Source organism: Microcebus murinus, chromosome 19 (genome assembly GCF_040939455.1).
Source record: "Microcebus murinus isolate Inina chromosome 19, M.murinus_Inina_mat1.0, whole genome shotgun sequence".
Taxonomy (NCBI): domain Eukaryota; kingdom Metazoa; phylum Chordata; class Mammalia; order Primates; family Cheirogaleidae; genus Microcebus; species Microcebus murinus.
Window position 1 is genome coordinate 36,805,623 of NC_134122.1, and position 19,823 is coordinate 36,825,445.

The 19,823-nt window shown below is 42.2% G+C and overlaps 2 protein-coding genes and 1 long non-coding RNA gene across 5 annotated transcripts; 2 read left to right on the forward strand and 1 right to left on the reverse strand.

The window, feature by feature from the left end:
- Window positions 1-660: 660 nt before the first annotated feature.
- Window positions 661-4,664, reverse strand: LOC142862442 (uncharacterized). Its single transcript, XR_012913525.1, has 4 exons — window positions 4,305-4,664; window positions 3,345-3,442; window positions 2,631-2,689; window positions 661-1,488 (listed from the first exon to the last, which is right to left on the reverse strand). It is a non-coding gene; the product is annotated as an uncharacterized LOC142862442 (long non-coding RNA).
- An 89-nt stretch (window positions 4,665-4,753) lies between these two features.
- On the forward strand, window positions 4,754-5,673 carry NUPR2 (nuclear protein 2, transcriptional regulator). Of its 3 annotated transcripts, none has more exons than XR_012913523.1 (2): window positions 4,754-5,387; window positions 5,466-5,673. XR_012913523.1 is itself a non-coding variant. In XM_012764099.3 (2 exons), the coding sequence occupies exon 1, from the start codon at window positions 4,856-4,858 to the stop codon at window positions 5,162-5,164; it is 309 nt and encodes a 102-aa protein (XP_012619553.1). In that variant the 5' UTR covers window positions 4,757-4,855; the 3' UTR covers window positions 5,165-5,170; window positions 5,466-5,673. The 3 variants fall into 3 exon arrangements, 1 of the variants encoding a protein (XP_012619553.1); XR_012913524.1 differs by having other exon boundaries at window positions 4,754-5,307; XM_012764099.3 differs by having other exon boundaries at window positions 4,757-5,170.
- Window positions 5,674-15,696: 10,023 nt separating this feature from the next.
- CHCHD2 (coiled-coil-helix-coiled-coil-helix domain containing 2) lies at window positions 15,697-19,796 on the forward strand. The gene is made up of 4 exons (XM_012764098.3): window positions 15,697-15,866; window positions 17,361-17,610; window positions 18,373-18,523; window positions 19,491-19,796. Exons 1-4 carry the CDS (start codon window positions 15,817-15,819, stop codon window positions 19,499-19,501), a joined length of 462 nt encoding a protein of 153 aa, XP_012619552.2. The 5' UTR covers window positions 15,697-15,816; the 3' UTR covers window positions 19,502-19,796.
- The last annotated feature ends 27 nt before the right edge of the window (window positions 19,797-19,823 follow it).

The following is a 19,823-nucleotide window of genomic DNA, read 5'->3' on the forward strand; positions in this document are numbered from 1 at the left end:
CCATATACATAGCTGCTTTTGAAAGTCTTAATTTCACAGCTTCTTCTTAGGGCCTTAGATGGTCTATTGTATGTCTCCATCTATAATCTCTTGCCCTAGACACCTGTGGGTCTGTAGTCTCCCTACAGCTTTTCTGAGTACTTCCCACTGCTTTTCCACCTGAACTTCCAAAATCCAGTTCATCATGCAGGCCCCAGACAGGTTAGAGAATTGCAAATAGGTCTGCTCTGCTTCCTCTGGTTGGAGGGAATGAATTGGAAACTGGCCAGCTACCTACTTCAGACCAAGACTGTTGCTGTGCCATGAAAGAGGTAGGGCAAGGATCAGTAAAATAGCACAAATTGGCTGGACATGGTGGCTCACACCTGTAATCCCAACACTCTGGGAGGCTGAGGTGGATGGATGGCTCAAGGTCAGGAGTTCAAAACCAGCTGGAGCAAGAGTGAGACCCAGACTCTACTATTAATAGAAAGAAATCAATTGGCCAACTAAAAATATATGGAAAAAATTAGCTGGGCATGGTGGTGTGTGACTGTAGTCCCAGCTACTTGGGAGACTGAGGCAGGAAGACTGCTTGAGCCCAGGAGTGTGAGGTTGCTGTGAGCTAAGCTGACGCTACGGCACTCTAGCTCAGGCAACAGAGTGAGACTCTGTCTCAAAAAAATAAAAATAAAAATAAAATAGCACAAATTTTCCTACCATTTTGAATGTGGGTTTTTTTGTGTGTATATTTCTTTAGTTTCTGTAGACATTTCACTGTTTTCCAGAGCTCCTACAAGATGGGCTAAAAGCAGACACAGGGGATCATCCTGCCATGGACCTTGGGTGAGGCATATTTTAAATCTTATTCCAGTGATATAATCAGCATTAGCTTAGAGTCCTTGTGCAGGACAGCAAGACAGATGGTGGCACCTGCTTTTAAATACCATCTCAGAAGCTAAGAGGGCAGGGATGATTAGCAATCAGTCTGTGAACTAACAAGTATTAAATTCATACCAAGAGGCGCAGTAAGGTAAAAGTAGTAACTACCTAGGGGTCAGAAGACCTCAGTCTCAGTTCGTGTCTGCTTTTCATTAGTTATATAACCTTGGGAAAGTTGTTATTATTTTCTCACAGAGAAAATTGAGACAGTAATATCACACGGGGTTCTTGTAAAGATTGTCAAAAGTCAAAACTATAACAAATTTAGTTTAAAGATCTAATTGGCTTTTATTTGCAATTCTAGAATTGAGCAATACCCTCATTTTATACAACTAGAAACTGGGCTGCCATCTACTTTACACAATCACCACTGCTGTGCCATGGAAGAAGTAGAGCAAGGGTGAGTAAAAATGGCACAACATTTCCTACCATTTTGAATGTGGCTTTTTAAAAAATTAGGTATTTTTTGGTTTCTGTAGACATTTGACTATTTTCCAGAGCTCCTATAAGATAATGAGCGTTCCAGTGAGCTAAGCAGGAGAGCTTGGCTTTACAGGCAGAAAAGAGCTGAAAAAAAGCAGAAACAGAATAAAAAGCAGTTGGTCATTTCAAAGTTACTTCCTTTGTAAATGTTAAAGCAGAGGGGACTTCTTTATCATGCCAGCTAACACTGGCCTATTTGGGGATCTGGCTATTATCTCTCTTTCTCCTGATTTCTTGGACGGTCAGATAAACAACTTAGTTTTTGCTCACGCAGAGCTTCAGCATGAGTGATTCCATGTGGTTCAGTCTGTTGGACCTAGTACAGAAGCTTGGTCCAGACCAACCACCTCCTGTAAATTTTACTCAAGATGATCAAGGGACATGATGCACTTAGCACTAAGATTGTTGCCTCTAGATACCATTCCCCACACTAAAAGAATCCAGGACTCCTTGGAGAAATGGCTGATTCTGGGTCTAGGGCATAAATGCACAGGATGAGCCTGGACATTCTATTGTGCCAGAAAGCAAGGACTTTCTCCATGAATGTTAGGTTAAAGCCAAAATAACAGATACAAAGGGTAAATGTAAAAAAATAATAATAAAAAAATTTAATTAAAAAAATGTATTAAGAAAGCCAAAATAATAGAGAAATTACATGATAAAGGAGCTCCCATTAGGCAAAAAATGGGGAAAATTGAGCATCAAAAAGAATAAAAATGGATAAAATTGAAACACATTGACTATATTTTGTAAAGATCCACAAGTTCATGATTATCAAAGGAAAAAAATAGAGTCCATTACAATCCCTCAAAAACCACCTTTAAAAGGGAACAATTAAGCATTTGTCCTGCCTTTCCTGTCAAAGAGTATTTCAGGCTAATCAAATAGCCTTAGTTCATGAGGGAAAAAGCTCTAGCCAATAAACATGGAAGGAAGGATTAAATTAGAAAATTACCACAACCGCTAATGAAGTAATAGCAATGAAAAATGGATGAAATCATGAGATAAAAGTTTAACAAGGAACTTTACAATTGCAAGTCAGAATGTCCCTACCTGATTCCACATCACTAAAACTGGGACAGTGAAGCATTGTGACAGGCCAACATACTATCATTTCCTAAGAAGTTTTCTTGTCCCTCAAAATTGAATCTGAGTATAAATAAGCCTTTATATTCAACCTCAATTTATAGAAAATATAGAAGAGAGTGGAACAATTTAAATGATACCTGAAGGAAGTAGTCCAATCCACAAAGTGGGACATTCTACAGGACAAGTGACCCAGTTTCTACAAGTCAATACCAGGGAAAAGTTAAAAAGGGGAGGGAGGCTGCTTTAAGATATAAGACTTAAAAGCCATACAACCAAATTCCATGTGTAGGTTTTGTATATATTCTCAGTTAAACAAACCAATGGTAAAATGACGTACAGGGTGTCCCCAAAGTCACCATATATATGGAAAATGGGAAATTGTAGCTATTATTAAATGTACCGTTATTTACAAAATTTTACAAAATTTTTCCTTTGTACGGAGACTCCTGGGACACCCTGTTATTTTAGACAACCGGAGAAATTTTATTCTCGATGGGATATTAGGTAATACTAGGACCAGTTGATTTTGTCAGGTATGAAAATGGCATCCTGGTTATATAAGGAAAAGGTCTACTTTTTTTAGAGCAGTAATCTGAGATATATAGGAGTGAAATGACATAATGTCTGCAATTTGATCTATTAATAAAAGGATGCAGCAGAAGAAATCAGAAAGGGATGCATATATAGCAAATGTTCCAGGAGCTTGATAACTGTTAAATCTTTGTGATGGGATATTAGAGTTCGTTGCTCTATTCACTTCACTTTTGAAAATGTCTGAATATCACCATAAATTTAAAACAGATTTTTAAAAAGAGATAATGTAGGTTAGAGGGGCGAGGAGAGTGGCTCACACTTGTAATCTCAGCACTTTAGGAAGCAAAGGGAGTGAGGATCCCATGAGCTATGATTGTGCCACACTGCACTCCAATCTGGGAGATAAAGGGGAAACCTGTTTCGAAAAAAAGAAAAGAGAGATAATGTACAAAAGAAAGTGATAGAATAAATATTCTATCACTAAAATATTAGTTCTCTCTTCCCCAATAGCATAGATGTAAGAAATGTGGGTGGAAGTAGAAAATCCCCTCATTGTTTTATTAAAAACACTCTCTCGGGACTCATTTCGTTTCAGAAACTACCAAAACTGCCCTCAGGGCGCGGTATGTAGGCCACGCCTCCACCAGGGATCTGGCTCTGGGGTGCAAATCCGCAGCTTAGTCACAGACAGAAACTCAGCAAGATCAAATATTTGAGAAGTTTGTGTTGGCTTTCTTCTTTTTCAGCAGGGAATTCTTTTCAATCGGTTGAAAAACCCCCGAGGGGTAGCTGAAATTTTTGTGGGACAAGAATTGTCATCTGTGCTCCTCAAACCAAGCCAAAACAAGGCCCGCCCCGCAGTAAGTCCCGAGAGCAGCGTTCAGGGAGGCAGTTAAGTAGGTAATTAGACCTGGGAGTCCGCGCGGAGCCGGCTGCCCGGGGCGTAATGAGCCCAGCTCCGCAGCGCCGCGCTCCGCGACAGACCTGGAACCCGCCCGAGCGCGGCTCGCCTGGCCTCGTTCCGCCGCCGCCGCCGCCGCCGCGCTCACCTCCCGCTCGCCCGGTGTCGGGCAGCCGCGACCGGCCGGCGGGGCGCTGGGACCGCTGCTCCCGCGCGGCCGCCTCTCGGCCGTCTCCCCACACGACCTCGCGCTGTCGCGCTTAGCGTCGCTGGGCGCCGGGGTGGCGGTGCCCGCGGATAAGCCACAGCGCCCGGGGCCGAAAGGCCGGGCAGACGGCGTTTCCCGCCCGCCGCTCTCCGTAAGCCGGCTCCTCACCGAAAGGCGGGTGGACGCGTGGAGGAAAAGGAGCGAGCGCGAAGTACTGTGTGGCCCTACCAGCCGGAGACGGTTTAGCCTCAGATGAATGTCCTCAGTCTTTTCTATAGACGGATCTATTCTAAAAATACGTCCCTGGGATAACAGGTGTTTCTTCATAAGCTACATCTCGGACTTTGCAGCATTCGTGTTGAGCACTTGTGTCATCAAATAGCCTAATGTCGGTGGCCGACAGAAGCCCTCAGACGAGGGCACAGCCCCGCGCTCTCTCGAAGCAGTTCCTCACTGTGGACACGTGGATAGTTTCTACTTTGACGTAAACGTAACGCTCGGTCAGTTTGTCAACCGGTCTCTCCGGCTCGCCGCGCGCAGGCCCCCGCTGGCGGTCGGCGGCGCCGCGGCTGGAGCGCACAGGCCCCGCCCAGCGCACCGCCCACTCTGTGTCGCCACAGAGGCCCCGCCCCCATGCCTGCTCGAGCCAATCTGAGCGCGGGGCGGAGCCACTCGGTACTCTGGGAGCGCGCGGGGGCGGCGGCCGGGCGGTTGGTGCGATGGAGCGGGGCGCCCACCGGGCCCGTAAGTGCGCCCAGCCTCGGGCCCGGCCGCCGCCACCACGGGCGCGGCCGCTCGTGAGCTTCGAGGAGGAGCTTTACGACTGCCTCGACTACTACTACCTGCGCGACTTCCCGGCGTGCGGAGCCGGACGCAGCAAGGGCCGGACGCGGCGCGAGCAGGAACTGCGCACCAACCGGCGGGTACCCGGCGGCCACGAGCGCAAGATCGCGCAGAAGCTCCTCAACGGCCAGCGCAAGCGGCGCCAGCGCCAGCTGCAGCCCCGGCCGCGCACTCGCCTCTGCTGAGCGCCGGTGCGTGCGGGCCGCCGGCCAGGCCCCGGCCCCGGCCGTCCGTGAGGCTCCATCTGGGCAGCGTCGGCCCTTCTGAGGCTGCCCCCCATCAGCACCCCGACACCCCCACCTTACCTACAAACTGCAGTTGGAATAGTGTAAAACTACCTTTTGGAGCTTTGTAGTTGTAAGAAAGAAGGGGCTAGGAAAGGAAGAAAACATCTTTTAAAAAATACAAGTGAGCGAGAGCTTTACTTGCAGTCATGCTTGGACTAAAGAGGATGATTGATTTGTGTTTTTGTCTGATTTTCTACAGGATACCCGAAGGACCTGATAAAAGTATTTTCTCTGACTCCAGCTGTAACTGTGGTCCTAAGGGGGAGAGAACCATGTTGGTCAACAGAACTTTTCCACATCGCTTAAGTTTACTGCTTCAGTAGCTTTTCCCTAATTGATTGTTAATTAACGTCCAAGTGGGTATGCCGTATAGGGTTTTTAATTAAAAGAGAGCAGCAAGAATGGCATTTGAACTCTTCCAGTTTCTTTTCAGTTACTATGGTAACTCGTTTCAAGTCCACAAATACGTGAGTTCTTATCTATTCTGAAGAGATCACAAAGATGAATGGGGGAGACCAAAGATAGGAATTTGAACAAGATTTCTGCCTAAATGTCACAGACTACTCGGAAGGCTTAATATTTACTTTTTATAATGAGTATGGAACAGTGTGTCAACCTAAAATCATCAAAACGGTCAGAATCTAGTTAGTGTCTCTCTCTCTCTCTATATATATATATATATACATATATATATATATTTTTTTTTTTTTTGAGACAGGGTTTTGATCTATTGCCCAGGCTGGAGTGCAGTGGTGTAATCATAGCTCACTGAGACCTCAAACTCCAGGGCTCAAGGGATCTTCCTGCCTCAGCCTCCCGAGCAGCTGGTACTACAGGTGCACACCACCACACCAGCTAATTTTTAATTATTTGTAGAAACAGAAGTCTCACTATATTGCCCAGGCCAGTCTGGAACTCCTGACCTCAAGCAATCCTCCCTTCTTGGCCTCCCAAAGTGCTGGGATTACAGGCATAAGCCCACAGGCAGCTTTAGAATTTAGTTTAAAGAGAATTTATTCACAGTAAAAGTGTAAGGACAGCTGCCTAGGAAGCACAGATTCCAAAGAATAGAAGTGTTCTGAAGTGTAGAAGTTTAAGACTATTTAAAGTTTAGGGAAACTTAACAATTTTCACATCTTTCTGTATAAGGCTTAACACATAGTTTCAATGATCTGATTAGTTGAAGTGGTCTTTTTTTTTTCCAGGAAAGATATATTTAACATTCCACACTGAAGATGTAACAGGCATGAGGTCTTTTGCACCATCTGGTGTGAGTTAGGTAGAGGACAATAAAGGAGGCAGTTATATACAACTGCCTATAACTAATCTATAACAAAGATTAGTGATTGGAAAGGGAGGAGGTCTGGTCTCTTCTAGTCATTTATAGAAAAGAGCAATGAGGAAGCAGTTAATGTATAATCTAAGAAACAAATTGGAAACTTGACTCAGTTTCCAAGGCTTAACTCTTCCCTTGGCATAATAGATTTAGAGGGTCCTGAAATTTTATTTTCTTTTATAGATGCTAGGTTCTCTGCATTATGGATCCTACAACACTCGTTTGCAGTAGATGCTACTATCTGCATTTTAGAGAAGGGATTCTAAGGCACAGAGAGTTCAACTAACTTTCCAGAGGTCACACAGCTACCGTGTTTCCCCGTAAATAAGACAGGGTCTTATATTTATTTTTCCTTAAGAAGACACCCCAGGGCTTATTTTCAGGGGATGTGTTATTTTTTTTAAGTACGGTACAACAATCTACATTTATTCAAATATAGTTAAGTCATTTTCTTCTGGAACATCATCATAACTCTCCAAACCCCGAATTCCATCCTGAATTTCTTGCGACTCTGTTTCCTTTAGAACCGTTGGCCCCAATCTCTCATGTCAGCAATAGAGCTCATTAAATGAGCAGCTCTTATCCATGTAAATTGCTAGGAGTGCATTGGTAACAACACTGTCAGTGATTTTATCCCATGAAAATTTCACCCAAATCACAACCTCTTGCAGGCTAGGCTTCTGGTCACCTCTGGGATAGTAGCTGTCGTGGAGCAGATGAGAAGGGCTGCTCATCTCCCGGATGAAATGCATGGGTTGTGCAGATAAGCTGCATAGCCACACCCATCACTAGGTCTTATTTTCGGTGCAGGGCTTATACTGCACAAATGCTTAGAAAGCCTGCTAGGGCTTATTTTATAGGTAGGTCTTATTTTCAGGGAAACACGGTAATTAGGCCAGGTGGTCTGACCCCTGTACTTGTGCTCTTTTTTTTTTTTTTTTCAGACCAAGTCTACCAAGAAATGTGCTCTTAAACTCTACAGTATTTAACACAGCAGTAAATATTTCATGTTTAGTTTTATCCAGAATTTTCCTGTAGGTTATGGCAAACCATGCTATATTTTAATGATATTTTTGAAAATGGAAATTTTATAGAAAATCCATTTCCATCAAACTAATTGATAAAGAAATGATGCTGTTCTCTTTTCAAATGCATTTTTAATTTTTTAATTTTCCCCAAGATTCAAGAGAAGTATGTTTTAGGGGCCCCAAACCAGCAGATACTCAAAAAAGCATTCACTCTGTCCAACATCAATTTTCCTCAACTGTCAGGCAAGAGTTGTGTTACTGTTATAAAATTATGCAGAAAATGGCAGGCTAGCTTTCCTTTTTTCAGTCTGCATTCAGTCAGTCCTTCTGTGCCTAGCAGTGAGTCCTTGGTTAGGAGAGAAGAGTGGTATACTAGAAGGAGCAGCCTGAATTTGAGTCTTGGCTTTGTTGACTACTCTGGCATTCAGCAAACTTCAAATTCCACCAAGCCTCAGTTTTCTCATTTGTATAATGGGATTAGTATTGGATTACCTTGCCAAATTGTGAGGATTATGGATAAAATATATAAAGCATCTAACACAGTTAAGGGCCTATAACTTAACAAGAGCTCAATGAATGATAGCTATTTTTAAATTTATAGAATGCCATCCCTCCCCAACCTCCTCTCTAGTCATGAAGTCTTAAAATTCTTTAACTCATTACATTAATTCTTCTTTTAAAATGCCAGCATCCAGGTAGTGTGGTATGGTAGTAGTACTGGCTTTGGACTACTACCTTTATAGGGTGGACACAGTGGCTCACACCTGTAATCCCAGCGCTTTGGGAGGCCTGGGTGGGAAGACCACTTGAAGCCAGGAGTTCAAGACCATCCTGAGCAAGAGTGAGATCCTATCTCTACAAAAAGTAGAAAAATTAGCTGGGCATGGTAGCGTATACCTATAGTCACAGCTACTTGGGAGGCTCAGGCAGGAGGATCACTGGAGGCCAGGTGAGGTTGCAGTGAGCTATGATAATGCTACTGCACTCTAGCCAAAGCCACAGAGCAAGACCCTGTATAAAAACAAAACAAAAAAACACCTGTATAGACTTGGGCAAGATACTTAATCTCTCTAAGCATCTCTTTCCTTACCTATAAAATAGGGTAATACTAGTACCTATTTCAAGAGTTCCTGTGGAGTAAATGAAATAATGCATGTAAAGCTCTTAGTGCCTGATACTAAAACAGTGGGCACTAAAACAATTAGTAATGTTCCCATTGCCACTTTTTTAGCCTTTAGGATTTTACTCCTTATCCCTAGTCTCCCTCTGCTAGGTCTCAGACACTATGTCAAGACTAATGTTCTTGAAGACCATTTGTTCCATGGAAAGCAGATCTATGCAAACCTACCCTTAAAATCCAAGGAAGCTGAGAACCTGAAGAAAGAGGCTGACAAATCCAGCTTCTCAGGAACATTTAATAGGGACTTTCAAACAGAAGCCATGTCCCAAGTGGCTGAAATATAGTAGATCCCCTCATTGTTACCCCCAGATCCAGGGCTTATATATTGTAAAGATGGGATGTGTAGGACAACTGAAGTCGACCCCTCAGGGAAAGGGACAAGGCTGTTTCGATGTGCTCTTAACAGTAGATAAAGTAGAATTCTTAGAGGCATTCCTGGATGTTGGGTTAATCAGAAGTCAACTTGAGAGACTAGCATCTAAAATGGAGTTGCTTTAGCCTCCACACCATTTTAATCATATAAAACCCCTCAATGGCTTCTCTAACCTTTGTAGGATAAAAAGCCTAGATTGTGTAGATTGTTCTGGAGATCATCTATTGGATTTTCTTTAATTTGTTTCCCACAGCTTACAAAAACACACCCAGTTCTTAACACCGGTCTTCTGCCCCCTTAACCAATTCTGCTTCTTCATTTGAATCTGTGCTGTCCTATTTAGTATGTCCTTTCCCCTTTGACAGTGTTAATCTTCTAAAACTAATCCCACCTATACCTAAGTGCTCCCTGTTCCTTGAAGCCTTCATCTGCATTGAATGTCCACTCCCTCGAAATCCTGTAGAACTTCATATAAACACCACTTGTTCATACAAGTATTTAGTACTGTATTCAGTTCAATAATTATATTCATTCCCTAATTTTTTTGGTCTGATATGTGCAAGGCACTGTATTTATATGTCTTAGTTATCCAAAGAAAAATATTTAGAGTGCAAGGACCATAATGTCTTAAACATTCCAGTTCCTCCACAACTCCTGCTGTTAAATATAGCATCCCAGACAGACATAAGCCATATTAAAGCAATAATAAGATGTTCTGCTTACTAGATTTTACTCATTTAATTTTTTAATTTTATTTTTTTTAGAGACAGGGTCTTTCTGTCACCTAGGCTGGAATGCAATGGTGTGATCATGGCTCACTGTAACTTCAAAGTCCTGGGCTCAAGCTGTCCTCCTACCTCAGCCTCCCATGTAGCTGGGACTACAGGTACATGTCACCACGCCCAGCTAATTTTTCAAATTTTTTGTAGAGATAGGGTCTCACTATGTTGCTTAGGCTAGTTTCAAACTCCTGGCCTCCAGCGATCCTCCCTCCTTGGCCTCCCAAAGTGCTGCGATTACACGTGTGAGTCACCTTGCCTGGCTTGATTTTGCTTATTTTAAATATGAAAAGTTTTTCCATCAGAGCTCTTAGGTGAAAAAAAGAAAAAAAAATAAAGGAAAAAAATAAATATGAAAAGTTTTAATTAAATTTAAATTATATATATGGTCCCTGTAGAAAATGTGTATTATCTATTGCTATGTAATAAATTACTCCAAACCTATTGGCCTAAAACAAATAGTTATTGTAGGGGAGCCAACAAGGGAGACTTCTCTCTTTGCCTTCTGAAGTTTGCTGAAAAATCAACCCACAAAAGGCTGATTAACTGGAAAAAAGGCATAGAAATTTATTTAACATGTTTACTGTGGGAGACTTACAAAGAATGATAACCCATCCCCACAACAGAGGCTTATATACCATCCTGGCAAAACAGATTATGGGAGTGGGGAGGAGATGAATTCTGTTGAGGGGCAAAAAAGGATTACTAGAGAGAAGAATGGATCTTGGAACAGATTAACTTATAACTAGTCCTCTTTGACAGCGAGAGGGTCTGTTCAGGTGTGGTTACAGTCTTGGTCTTACAGGGAAGGGGAAGAAAAAAACAATTGTCCTTTTTGGTGGGTCTGGATCTGAGGCCGATAAAGGAACTTCAACTTCTTTGAGAGAGACCTTGAGGTTCAGCATGTCAACATGTCATATTTTGGGGTATCAGTTTCAAGGCCCTGACAACCCAAAATAAGTGACTGGGACAAAGATCTCAATCAGTGAAGGTTTATTAAGCCAAAGTTTAAAGACACACCTGGGAAAAACACAAACCACAGATGGATCTGTGACAATTTTTTCTGAAGCAGGATTTGGGAACTCAGTTTTTAAAGGGGACCAGGACAGAAAGAAAAAAAGAGAAGGGGTGGGCAGTGATACAAATGGTTACATTCTTGTGAGGTCCAAGAAATCTATATTTTATGTAATATAAGGCTAATGTTAGAAGAAAAAAGGGAGTAAAGGAAGAATCTATTATGTAAATATCCCTGGGTAGGTAGAAGAATGATTTTTTTTTTTTTGAGACAGAGTCTCACTCTGTTGCCCTGACTAGAGTGCCGTGGCATCAGCCTAACTCACAGCAACCTCAAACTCCTGGGCTCAAGCAATCCTTCCACCTCAGCTTCCCGAGTAGCCGGGACTACAAGCATGTGCCACCATGCCCAGCTAATTTTTTACATATATATTTTTAGTTGTCCAGCTAGTTTTTTTCTATTTTTAGTAGAGACGTGGTCTCACTCTTGCTCAGTCTGGTCTAGAACTCCTGAGCTCAAATGATCCTCCCGCCTCAGCCTCCCAGGGTGCTAAGGTTACAGGTGTGACCCACTGTGCCAGGCCTAGAATGATTGATCTTGTCTCTGTTCTGCACCTGGGAAGATAAACCTGTAACCAACATATTATTAGTGTGGAATTGAACAGACTTTAGTTTCAGCAGCTAGACTTAACCTGTAGACCTAAAGTTACAATTTGCATGTCGTTGCTTATGAAAGACCAACAAATAATTTCTTTATGAATGATCTGTGGGGAATAGACACCTGAGGTCTTTTACCTTCCCCATGGGGACCTGGCTATAAGAGCTATTCATATGGAAAGGGGTGTTGCATGACTCAGACTCCAGACTTGATCTTCCCTTTTGCATGAGGAGTTGGGGGTGGGGGGTCCTGAGATTTGAATTTTCCTTTATAGCCCAAGCATCATTATCTCAATTTCTGTGTATCAGGAATTCAGGAGTGGCATAGCTGGGTTGTTCTAGTTCAGGGTGACTCATGAGGCTGCAGTCAAACTGTTGGCTGGAATTACGGTATCTAGAGGCTGTTTCCAAGATGTTCCCCCTCTACAGGCTGTATGGGTGTCACAGGGTGACAGCTGGATTTCCTCAGAGTGAGTGATCTGAGAGAGCAAGGGAAAAGCCACAGTACCTTGTATGATCTAGTTTCCAAAGTTCTGAACTATCACTTTTGCTTTTTCCTGTCAGAACTGAGTCACTAAATCCAGTCCACACCCAAAGGGAGAATAATTAGGCTCTACCTTTTGAGGAGAGTGTCAACCAATTACTGGTCATATTTTTAACTACCACTGTATTAGCTGGGCTCAATGGCTTGCACCTGTAGTCCCAGCTACCCAGGAGGCAGGATTGCTTGAGCCCAGGAGTTTATATTTATATAAAAAACAAACTACCCTAGTATGTTTAATTATTGTAAGTATGTTCATTGTAGAAAAACTGGAAAATACGCACAAGGAAAAAACAAAAAGCAAGAAATCACTTGTGGCCCGGCGTGGTGGCTCACGCCTGTAATCCTAGCACTCTGGAAGGCTGAGGCAAGCGGATTGCTCAAGGCCAGGAGTTCGAAACCAGCCTGAGCGATACCCCATCTCTACTAAAAATAGAAATAAATCAATTGACCATCTAAAAATATATATACAAAAAATTAGCAAGGCATGGTGGTGCATGCCTGTAGTCCCAGCTACTTGGGAGGCTGAGGCAGTAGGATCCCTTGAGCCCAGGAGATTGAGGCTGGTGCCACAGCACTCACCCAAGCCTGGGCATTAAAGTGAGACTCTGTCTCAAAAAAAAAAAAAAAAAAAAAAATCACTTGTAATTCCACTACCCAATGGATAAAATCATTATCTGGGTATATGTAATTCCAGTCTTCAAAATATATATGAACTTTCTCAAAATATAAACATACTATGTGTACTATTTTGTAACCTGCTCTTTCACTTAATATATTGTAAATACACTTTTCATGTCAAATATCCTTTCATAACATTTTTAATGGCTGCCTACCTTTCATCATATGTATGTATCATAATTTATTTAATTCTATATTGTAGGAGACTTAGTTTGTTTACAGGGTTTCTGTATTTTATACATTTTATTAAATGAACATCCCTACAGTTAATTTCTCTCAACAATCATGACACTCTTAAATTCCTAGAAGTGGAATTTCTGGAACACAATTTGTATAGTTTAAAAATTTCTGATGCCTGTTGCCTAATTTGAGCAGAATTTTTACTGCAGTCATCAAGAGTCCATCCAAATGTTTCATCTATAACAACACTTGCAAGAGTTCTTGGTTCAAATATTGATCACTGTAAGTAAATTTGTTCAGAATGACTGAAATCATTATGGAATGAGAAGTTGTTATATAAATTTTACTAAAGAGTGAACTTCATACATCTATCCCAGCAAACTATAAATGATATGTAGGATTCTGGTATTTATTCTCAATTCCTAAGTTTTTTGTTCTTAGTTTTAATTAACTTTTTACATGTTTTTAATTTCTTTGAAGAGATTAATTTGTTTCAAAATCCAAAAGATACTGAATGACTACCTCTCACACTCAGTACCACTGCCTGAAGGCAGCCAGTATTATCAGCTTCAGCTATTTTATGCATATACAATATGGTTTTTTCACTCCATTTTACACAAATAATAGCACACTATACCCAATTCTGCCCCTTGCTTTTTTTTTTCTCTTGGTAGTTTATTTTGGAAATCATTTCACATCAGTTTAGAGAAGATTCCTCATTCTTTTTTTATTAATATATTTGCCTATTATGGGAATGTATCATAATTTTTAAACCAGTATTCTACTGACAGCAATTTAGGTTATTTCCAATCTTTTACTACTACAAAATAACTTTGTACAAACATCTAATATGTTTTCAATTTAGGAATTAATGATTTAGCCAAGTATGAGTAAAATTGTCTCTGCTCTGATCGGGATTCCTTTCTGTCTTGAATTGTCCAAAGTTCTGCTCACTCTAAGTTCTCGTGGCAAGATTGTCCTTTGTTAAGACTCCTTTCTCTGTCTCTGCTTATGAATTATCCAAAAGCAAGTACAAAGTCGTATCATTTGTAAAGTGTTCACTCCCTTAAGTACTGTGAAAATAACTTAAAACCTTGGTTTTTACAAAAGGGTTTTGCATTATTCACCCTTCAGTTGCAAGTACATTCTGCTGTTTCTGGGACATGGAAACAGCAACAGCATGGGAAGGCTGTTTTTTTTTTTTTTTTGAGACAGAGTCTCACTTTGTTGCCCTGGCTAGAGTGAGTGCTATGGCGTCAGACTAGCTCACAGCAACCTCAAACTCCTGGGCTTAAGCGATCCTGCTGCCTCAGCCTCCCGAGTAGCTGGGACTACAGGCATGCGCCACCATGCCCGGCTAATTTTTTCTATATATATATATTAGTTGGCCAATTAATTTCTTTCCATTTATAGTAGAGACGGGGTTTCGCTCTTGCTCAGGCTGGTTTCGAATTCCTGACCTGGAGCAATCCGCCCGCCTTGGCCTCCCAGAGTGCTAGGATTACAGGCGTGAGCCACCACGCCCGGCTGGAAGGCTGTTTTAAACTCTGCCATCTCTGGTGGAAGGAAAAAATCAGATTGACATCCAAGCGGAAATGGATTTTCCATCTCTGCGGCTTCTCCTGGATAAACCCCAACCCACTACCAACGACTTTCCCACGAAGCCCCTCACAAAATGCCACTAGCCAACTGTTCCCTAACTGCAGCGATTCTACCTTTTCCTACCAAGTATTAAAGCACAGACCCTAGGGCCTTTATAATTGCTGTTCTCTCTTCTCTCTTCCTAGAATGCTCTTATCCTTCACAAACACATGGCTTGCTTCCCCATCTCTTCAAGGGCTCTGTCCAAATGTCCCCTCTTCAAAGTCCTGCCTTGTCTAACCTATAACTCCTAATCTCTCTTACCTTGCTTTTTCTTCATGTCACCACGACCTGATATATGTAGGCGTTTCTGTTGCCCTTCCTGGAAATTCAAACTCTGCGAAAGTAGAATCGTATTTGGTACTGTATCTCCAGAACCTAGATACCCAGTCGGTAAATTTTTGTTGCACTATCTGTGTATAGACACTATCCCAATTCTGGAGACAAATTCTATAATATATATGAAAGGGAGCTGAAAGTGTATATTAATACATAAATGTAAGGCATTATTACCGTCTGAATTTAATTTTGTTGGCTGGATCTACAGACAAGAAAGAGAAATACAAATAGAACCAATTCAGCTCTGTCGATCCCTGCCTAAAACTTCGTTTCTTTCCGTCAGTTCGTATTACATGTCCACACACTCTGCCTCAAAAAATATTTACCCTAAGTAACTTAATGCTAAGAAAGGTTAAGTAACTTCCCCAAACTTCCCTGGCAGTCAAATCAGAGATATGACTCACTCTGAAGATGGATTTAACCTTCCATGTTAATACAGATGTTTGAAGTAAGCAGCGACGACACCTCTGCCCTAGAAAGCAAGCTGCTACCGGTTTTGACTGACACCGGCATCAGAGGACAAGCTTTGCTCAACCGCCACAGAAACTTCCGGTTTTTTAAAAATCCCTGGCGCCGAGCTCATGACGTCAACCGCGTAGGACAAGGCGTCCTCGTAGCGTCCTGCTCTTCCAATGACCTTCAGGACTGCGGAGGCGTCGGAGAACGGAAGTCCTGCGCCTGCTTTTACTTGTCATGCGCAGAGGTTAGCCCCGCCTCCCGACTTCCGTTCTTCTTCACAGAAGCCGCTGTGCTCTTCGTGGGTCATCGCAGTTCTAGTCGCCGAGCCGCAGTGCGCTTGCAATGCCGCGTGGAAGCCGAAGCCGCACCTCCCGCATGGCCCCTCCGGCCAGGTGAGGCCATCGCAGGGTTTGGGGTCGAAGCGTGGGCGCCTGGACCCCGCCGGCGCCATGACGCAGAGGGAGGCCGCAGGCGGGGGCGAGCGGAGGCCTACTGCGCCGTAGGCCATACTTAGCGAGTCCAAGAGTGATTGTGTTCAAACAGTATGCTAGGAGTCTAGGGAAGGAATTCACTTACGGAGAAAAGCTTCTTATCCAAAAGACGGGAAAGACATAAAGTTATGGCCAGAGACTACTTGATAAGAAGTTAAGTCGTAACCTTTTGACCTAGTCTTATTTGTGGGGAGAGCACACAAGGAAATAATCAAAATATGGGCAGAGGGAGCATGGTCCATGTGAAAAATTTTAAAGTAGTAGCTAGACATATTAGTGAAATTGTCGAAAGCATCCAGATGTCCTACAGATAGGGAGTAGTTGAAATTGATTTTGGTGTAATAGTCCAGACAAGTCACTTTCTCTAGGCTTCCGTTTTCTAATCTGTTAATGAGGGAATTGGGCTAGTTTCTTTCCCCAGAAGACCGTCTTTCGGTCCTGATTCGAATGTTACTGAGACATTTCTTGGTCATCCTAAAATTGAAATATCCTCCTCTGGTGATATTTCTTCCTTAACACCTAGTATGGTGTGACTTTTTTTTTCTTTTAAGAGACGGAATCTTGCTGTGTCCAGGCTGGAGTGCAATGGCATAATCACAGCTCAAGTTCACTGCAGCTTCCCACTGGGCTCAAGCAATCCTTCTGCCTTAGCCTCCCTAGTAGCTGGTACTACAGGCACGTGCCACCACGTAGTCTCTACAAGAAATTTTTTGTAGAGATAGCATCTTGCTATGTTGCTCGGACTGCTCTTGAACTCTTGGCTTCAAGTGATCGGTCCTCCCACCTTGGCCTCCCAAAATGCTGGGATTACAGGCATGAGCCACCACACCCAGCCTAAGTTTTAATATTCTATTATTTTTCGTGAAACTTTGGAATAAGTTCTTAAGAGATATTGCTGGCTATGTGAATACATAGAAATTATTGCAAAAAAGCAGGAAAAATAATTTATACTTGGTGATTGTAATTTTAACAAAAGATTAAAAACATAAAGTGATGTAAATAGTTCTTTTTTTTGAGACAGTCTCACTCTGTTGCCAGGGCTAGAGTGTTACGGCATCAGCCTAGCTCACAGCAACCTCAAATACCTGGGCTCAAGTGATCCTCCTGCCTCAGCATCCCGAGTAGCTGGGACTACAGGCCACTATGCCCAGCTAATTTTTTCTATATATTTTTATTTGGTCAATTAATTTTCTTTCTATTTATAGTAGAGACGGGGTCTTGCTCTTGCTCAGGCTGTTTTCAAAATCCTGACCTTGAGCGATCCTCCCACCTCGGCCTCCCAGAGTGCTAGGATTACAGGCATGAGCCACCGCACCCAACCTGATAGTTCTTAAGTTGATAATTTCCAAAACTGATTGAGAGAGGGAACTTAATACTTTTTCTTTTCTTTCACAGCCGGGCCCCTCAGATGAGAACTGCACCCAGGCCAGCACCAGCAGCTCAGCCACCAGCAGCAGCCCCACCATCTGCAGTTGGCTCACCTGCTGCTGCACCCCGGCAGCCAGGTCTCATGGCCCAGATGGCAACCACTGCAGCAGGTGTGGCTGTGGGCTCTGCAGTTGGGCACACACTGGGTCATGCCATGACTGGGGGTTTCAGTGGAGGACGTAACGCCGAGCCATCAAACCCTGACATCACTTACCAGGTAAGATTTTGGGCAGCATTTCTCTTCCATGGGTGTATTTTATGAGAAAACCTAGTTGTTTGTAAGTTCTTTATGTATAGGAATTGTCTTCAATTTTAGAATCCACAATGCTGTTTATAGACTATGGGATATCAAAAGCTACATTTAGCAGTTGAGTTAGTGCCTTAAGCCAGTATCAAGAAATATCATACAAATAAATAGAATTGTAATGGTCCAACCTGACTGACTGTAAAACAACCATTTTCCCCATTGAATATTTTGTCTTGGTGACACTTCCTACCAGTCACATCTCAGTCTTAGTTATGTAATCAAAAATCTCTTTTATAACTTTGTGCTGTGTGATCTTTTACCTGATGTTTGCTATTATCTCTCTTTCTGAGGTATGTGGATTTTCTTTTCTATCGTGCACAAATGTATACTCTTGTATTTCTGGTGTGCTTGAAATTCTCATCCATCGATTTTTCTGTAATAGTCCCATTTTCATGAAGCTTCTCTGAGCTATTTAGTCATGAGATGCACAGATAACCATTCTACTTTATTTGCATCTTTGTTCTTGAATCTGATTGCAACTGGAATTTTGTTAAAACTTGTTTACTTTCTGCCTTCACATTTTTTTCATTTTTGATGTTGATAGAAATTTTCTTTTGCATCTGGTTGTAGTTCTGTTTCTCCAGTTAACTGGAAAGACAATGGATACTGCCTTTTGTCTAGGTGTAAATATGATTTCCTTTCGCAACAGTATTAAATGTTTTGTCTTTGCAGGAGCCTCAGGGAAGCCAGCTGGCACAGCAGCAGCAGGCTGGCCCTTGCTACTATGAGATAAAACAGTTTTTGGAATGTGCCCAGAACCAGAGCGACCTAAAGCTCTGTGAGGGTTTCAGTGAAGTGCTGAAACAGTGCAGACTTGCGAACGGTAGGTGATTTTTTTTGTTTTAACTTAGGTCTGCTTGCTTTATGGTGGACCCTAGAGAACTTAGGAGTCTGTGTTTAACAAATAAATTGACAAGTTAGAGGAGATTTTGGCCGGGCGCGGTGGCTTATCCCTGTAATCCTAGCACTCTGGGAGGCTGAGGCAGGTGGATCGTTTGAGCTCAGGAGTTCAAGACCAGCCTGAGCAAGAGTGAGACTCCGTCTCTACTAAAAATAGAAAGAAATTAATTGGCCAAACAAAAATGTATAGAAAAAATCATCCGGGCATGGTGGCACATGCCTGTAGTCCCAGCGAATTGGGAGGCTGAGGCAGAAGGATCACTTGAGCCCAGGAGTTTGAGGTTGCTGTGAGCTAGGCTGATGCCACAGCACTCTAGCCCAGGCAACAGAGTGAGACTCTGTCTCAAAAAAAAACAAGTGATTTTATTTAAATTTCTCTAGGAATAATTTAGCTCTTCTAACAAAGAGCTAGTCTACAGGTTTTAGTCATTGCCTTAAGCTTTTACCAGTCGTGTTCTTAATCTGTTTCTCCCTTAAGATGGCATAAATCAGTATTTTATTAATAGATCTTATTATGATTACTGCATGTGAGTGATTGCCTAGCCTTAAGGCCATGAATATAAAATTATTGTCCATTTTCATCAAAATCCAGGAATGGACATAATGATATATTATTGGCATTCTTTATACCTAATTGAGAAAGAAGAATTTAGCCAAAGAGACTGAATTTCTGCTTCAGGATTCTGTCCCTAGAAGCACATATGCCCTGTGTTTTCTCAGTTGTGACAAGTGTAGAGTTGAAGTTTTGTTAGTCACAAGATGCCGTTAGTAGCTTGCAAAAGAAACCAGTGACCTTGGGCTGTTTGTCCCTCCTTTCATGATTTGGAAGGCTTCTGTTTTGTTGAGAATATGCAGCTAGGACTCTTCTGACTTACTTTTTCTGTTTCCAGGATTATCTTAATCAAGAAGTTCAAACTGAAGAAATGAAAAATCGGCTCTCAAGAGCAAGTTAATTTAGTAATTAATAGTAAAAGCATAAAGTGTAAAATCATCAGTTAAACCTCTCCTCTGTCATTTAATAGCTTCCTTGCTTCAGAATTGCAGTGGTAGAGGGTATTCTTACTGTGTAGAAGTTCATTGAGATGGTAAAGAATTGGGGGGGGCTGGGCAACTGTTGGTTGGTGTGGCCTCCTTAAACCAGCTGTTGTGATGTTTTTGCAAAGTAATTAAATAAAGTGATTTATTTCCTTCCAGGATGTGTCTCTTTTGTTCTGTTTTGTTTC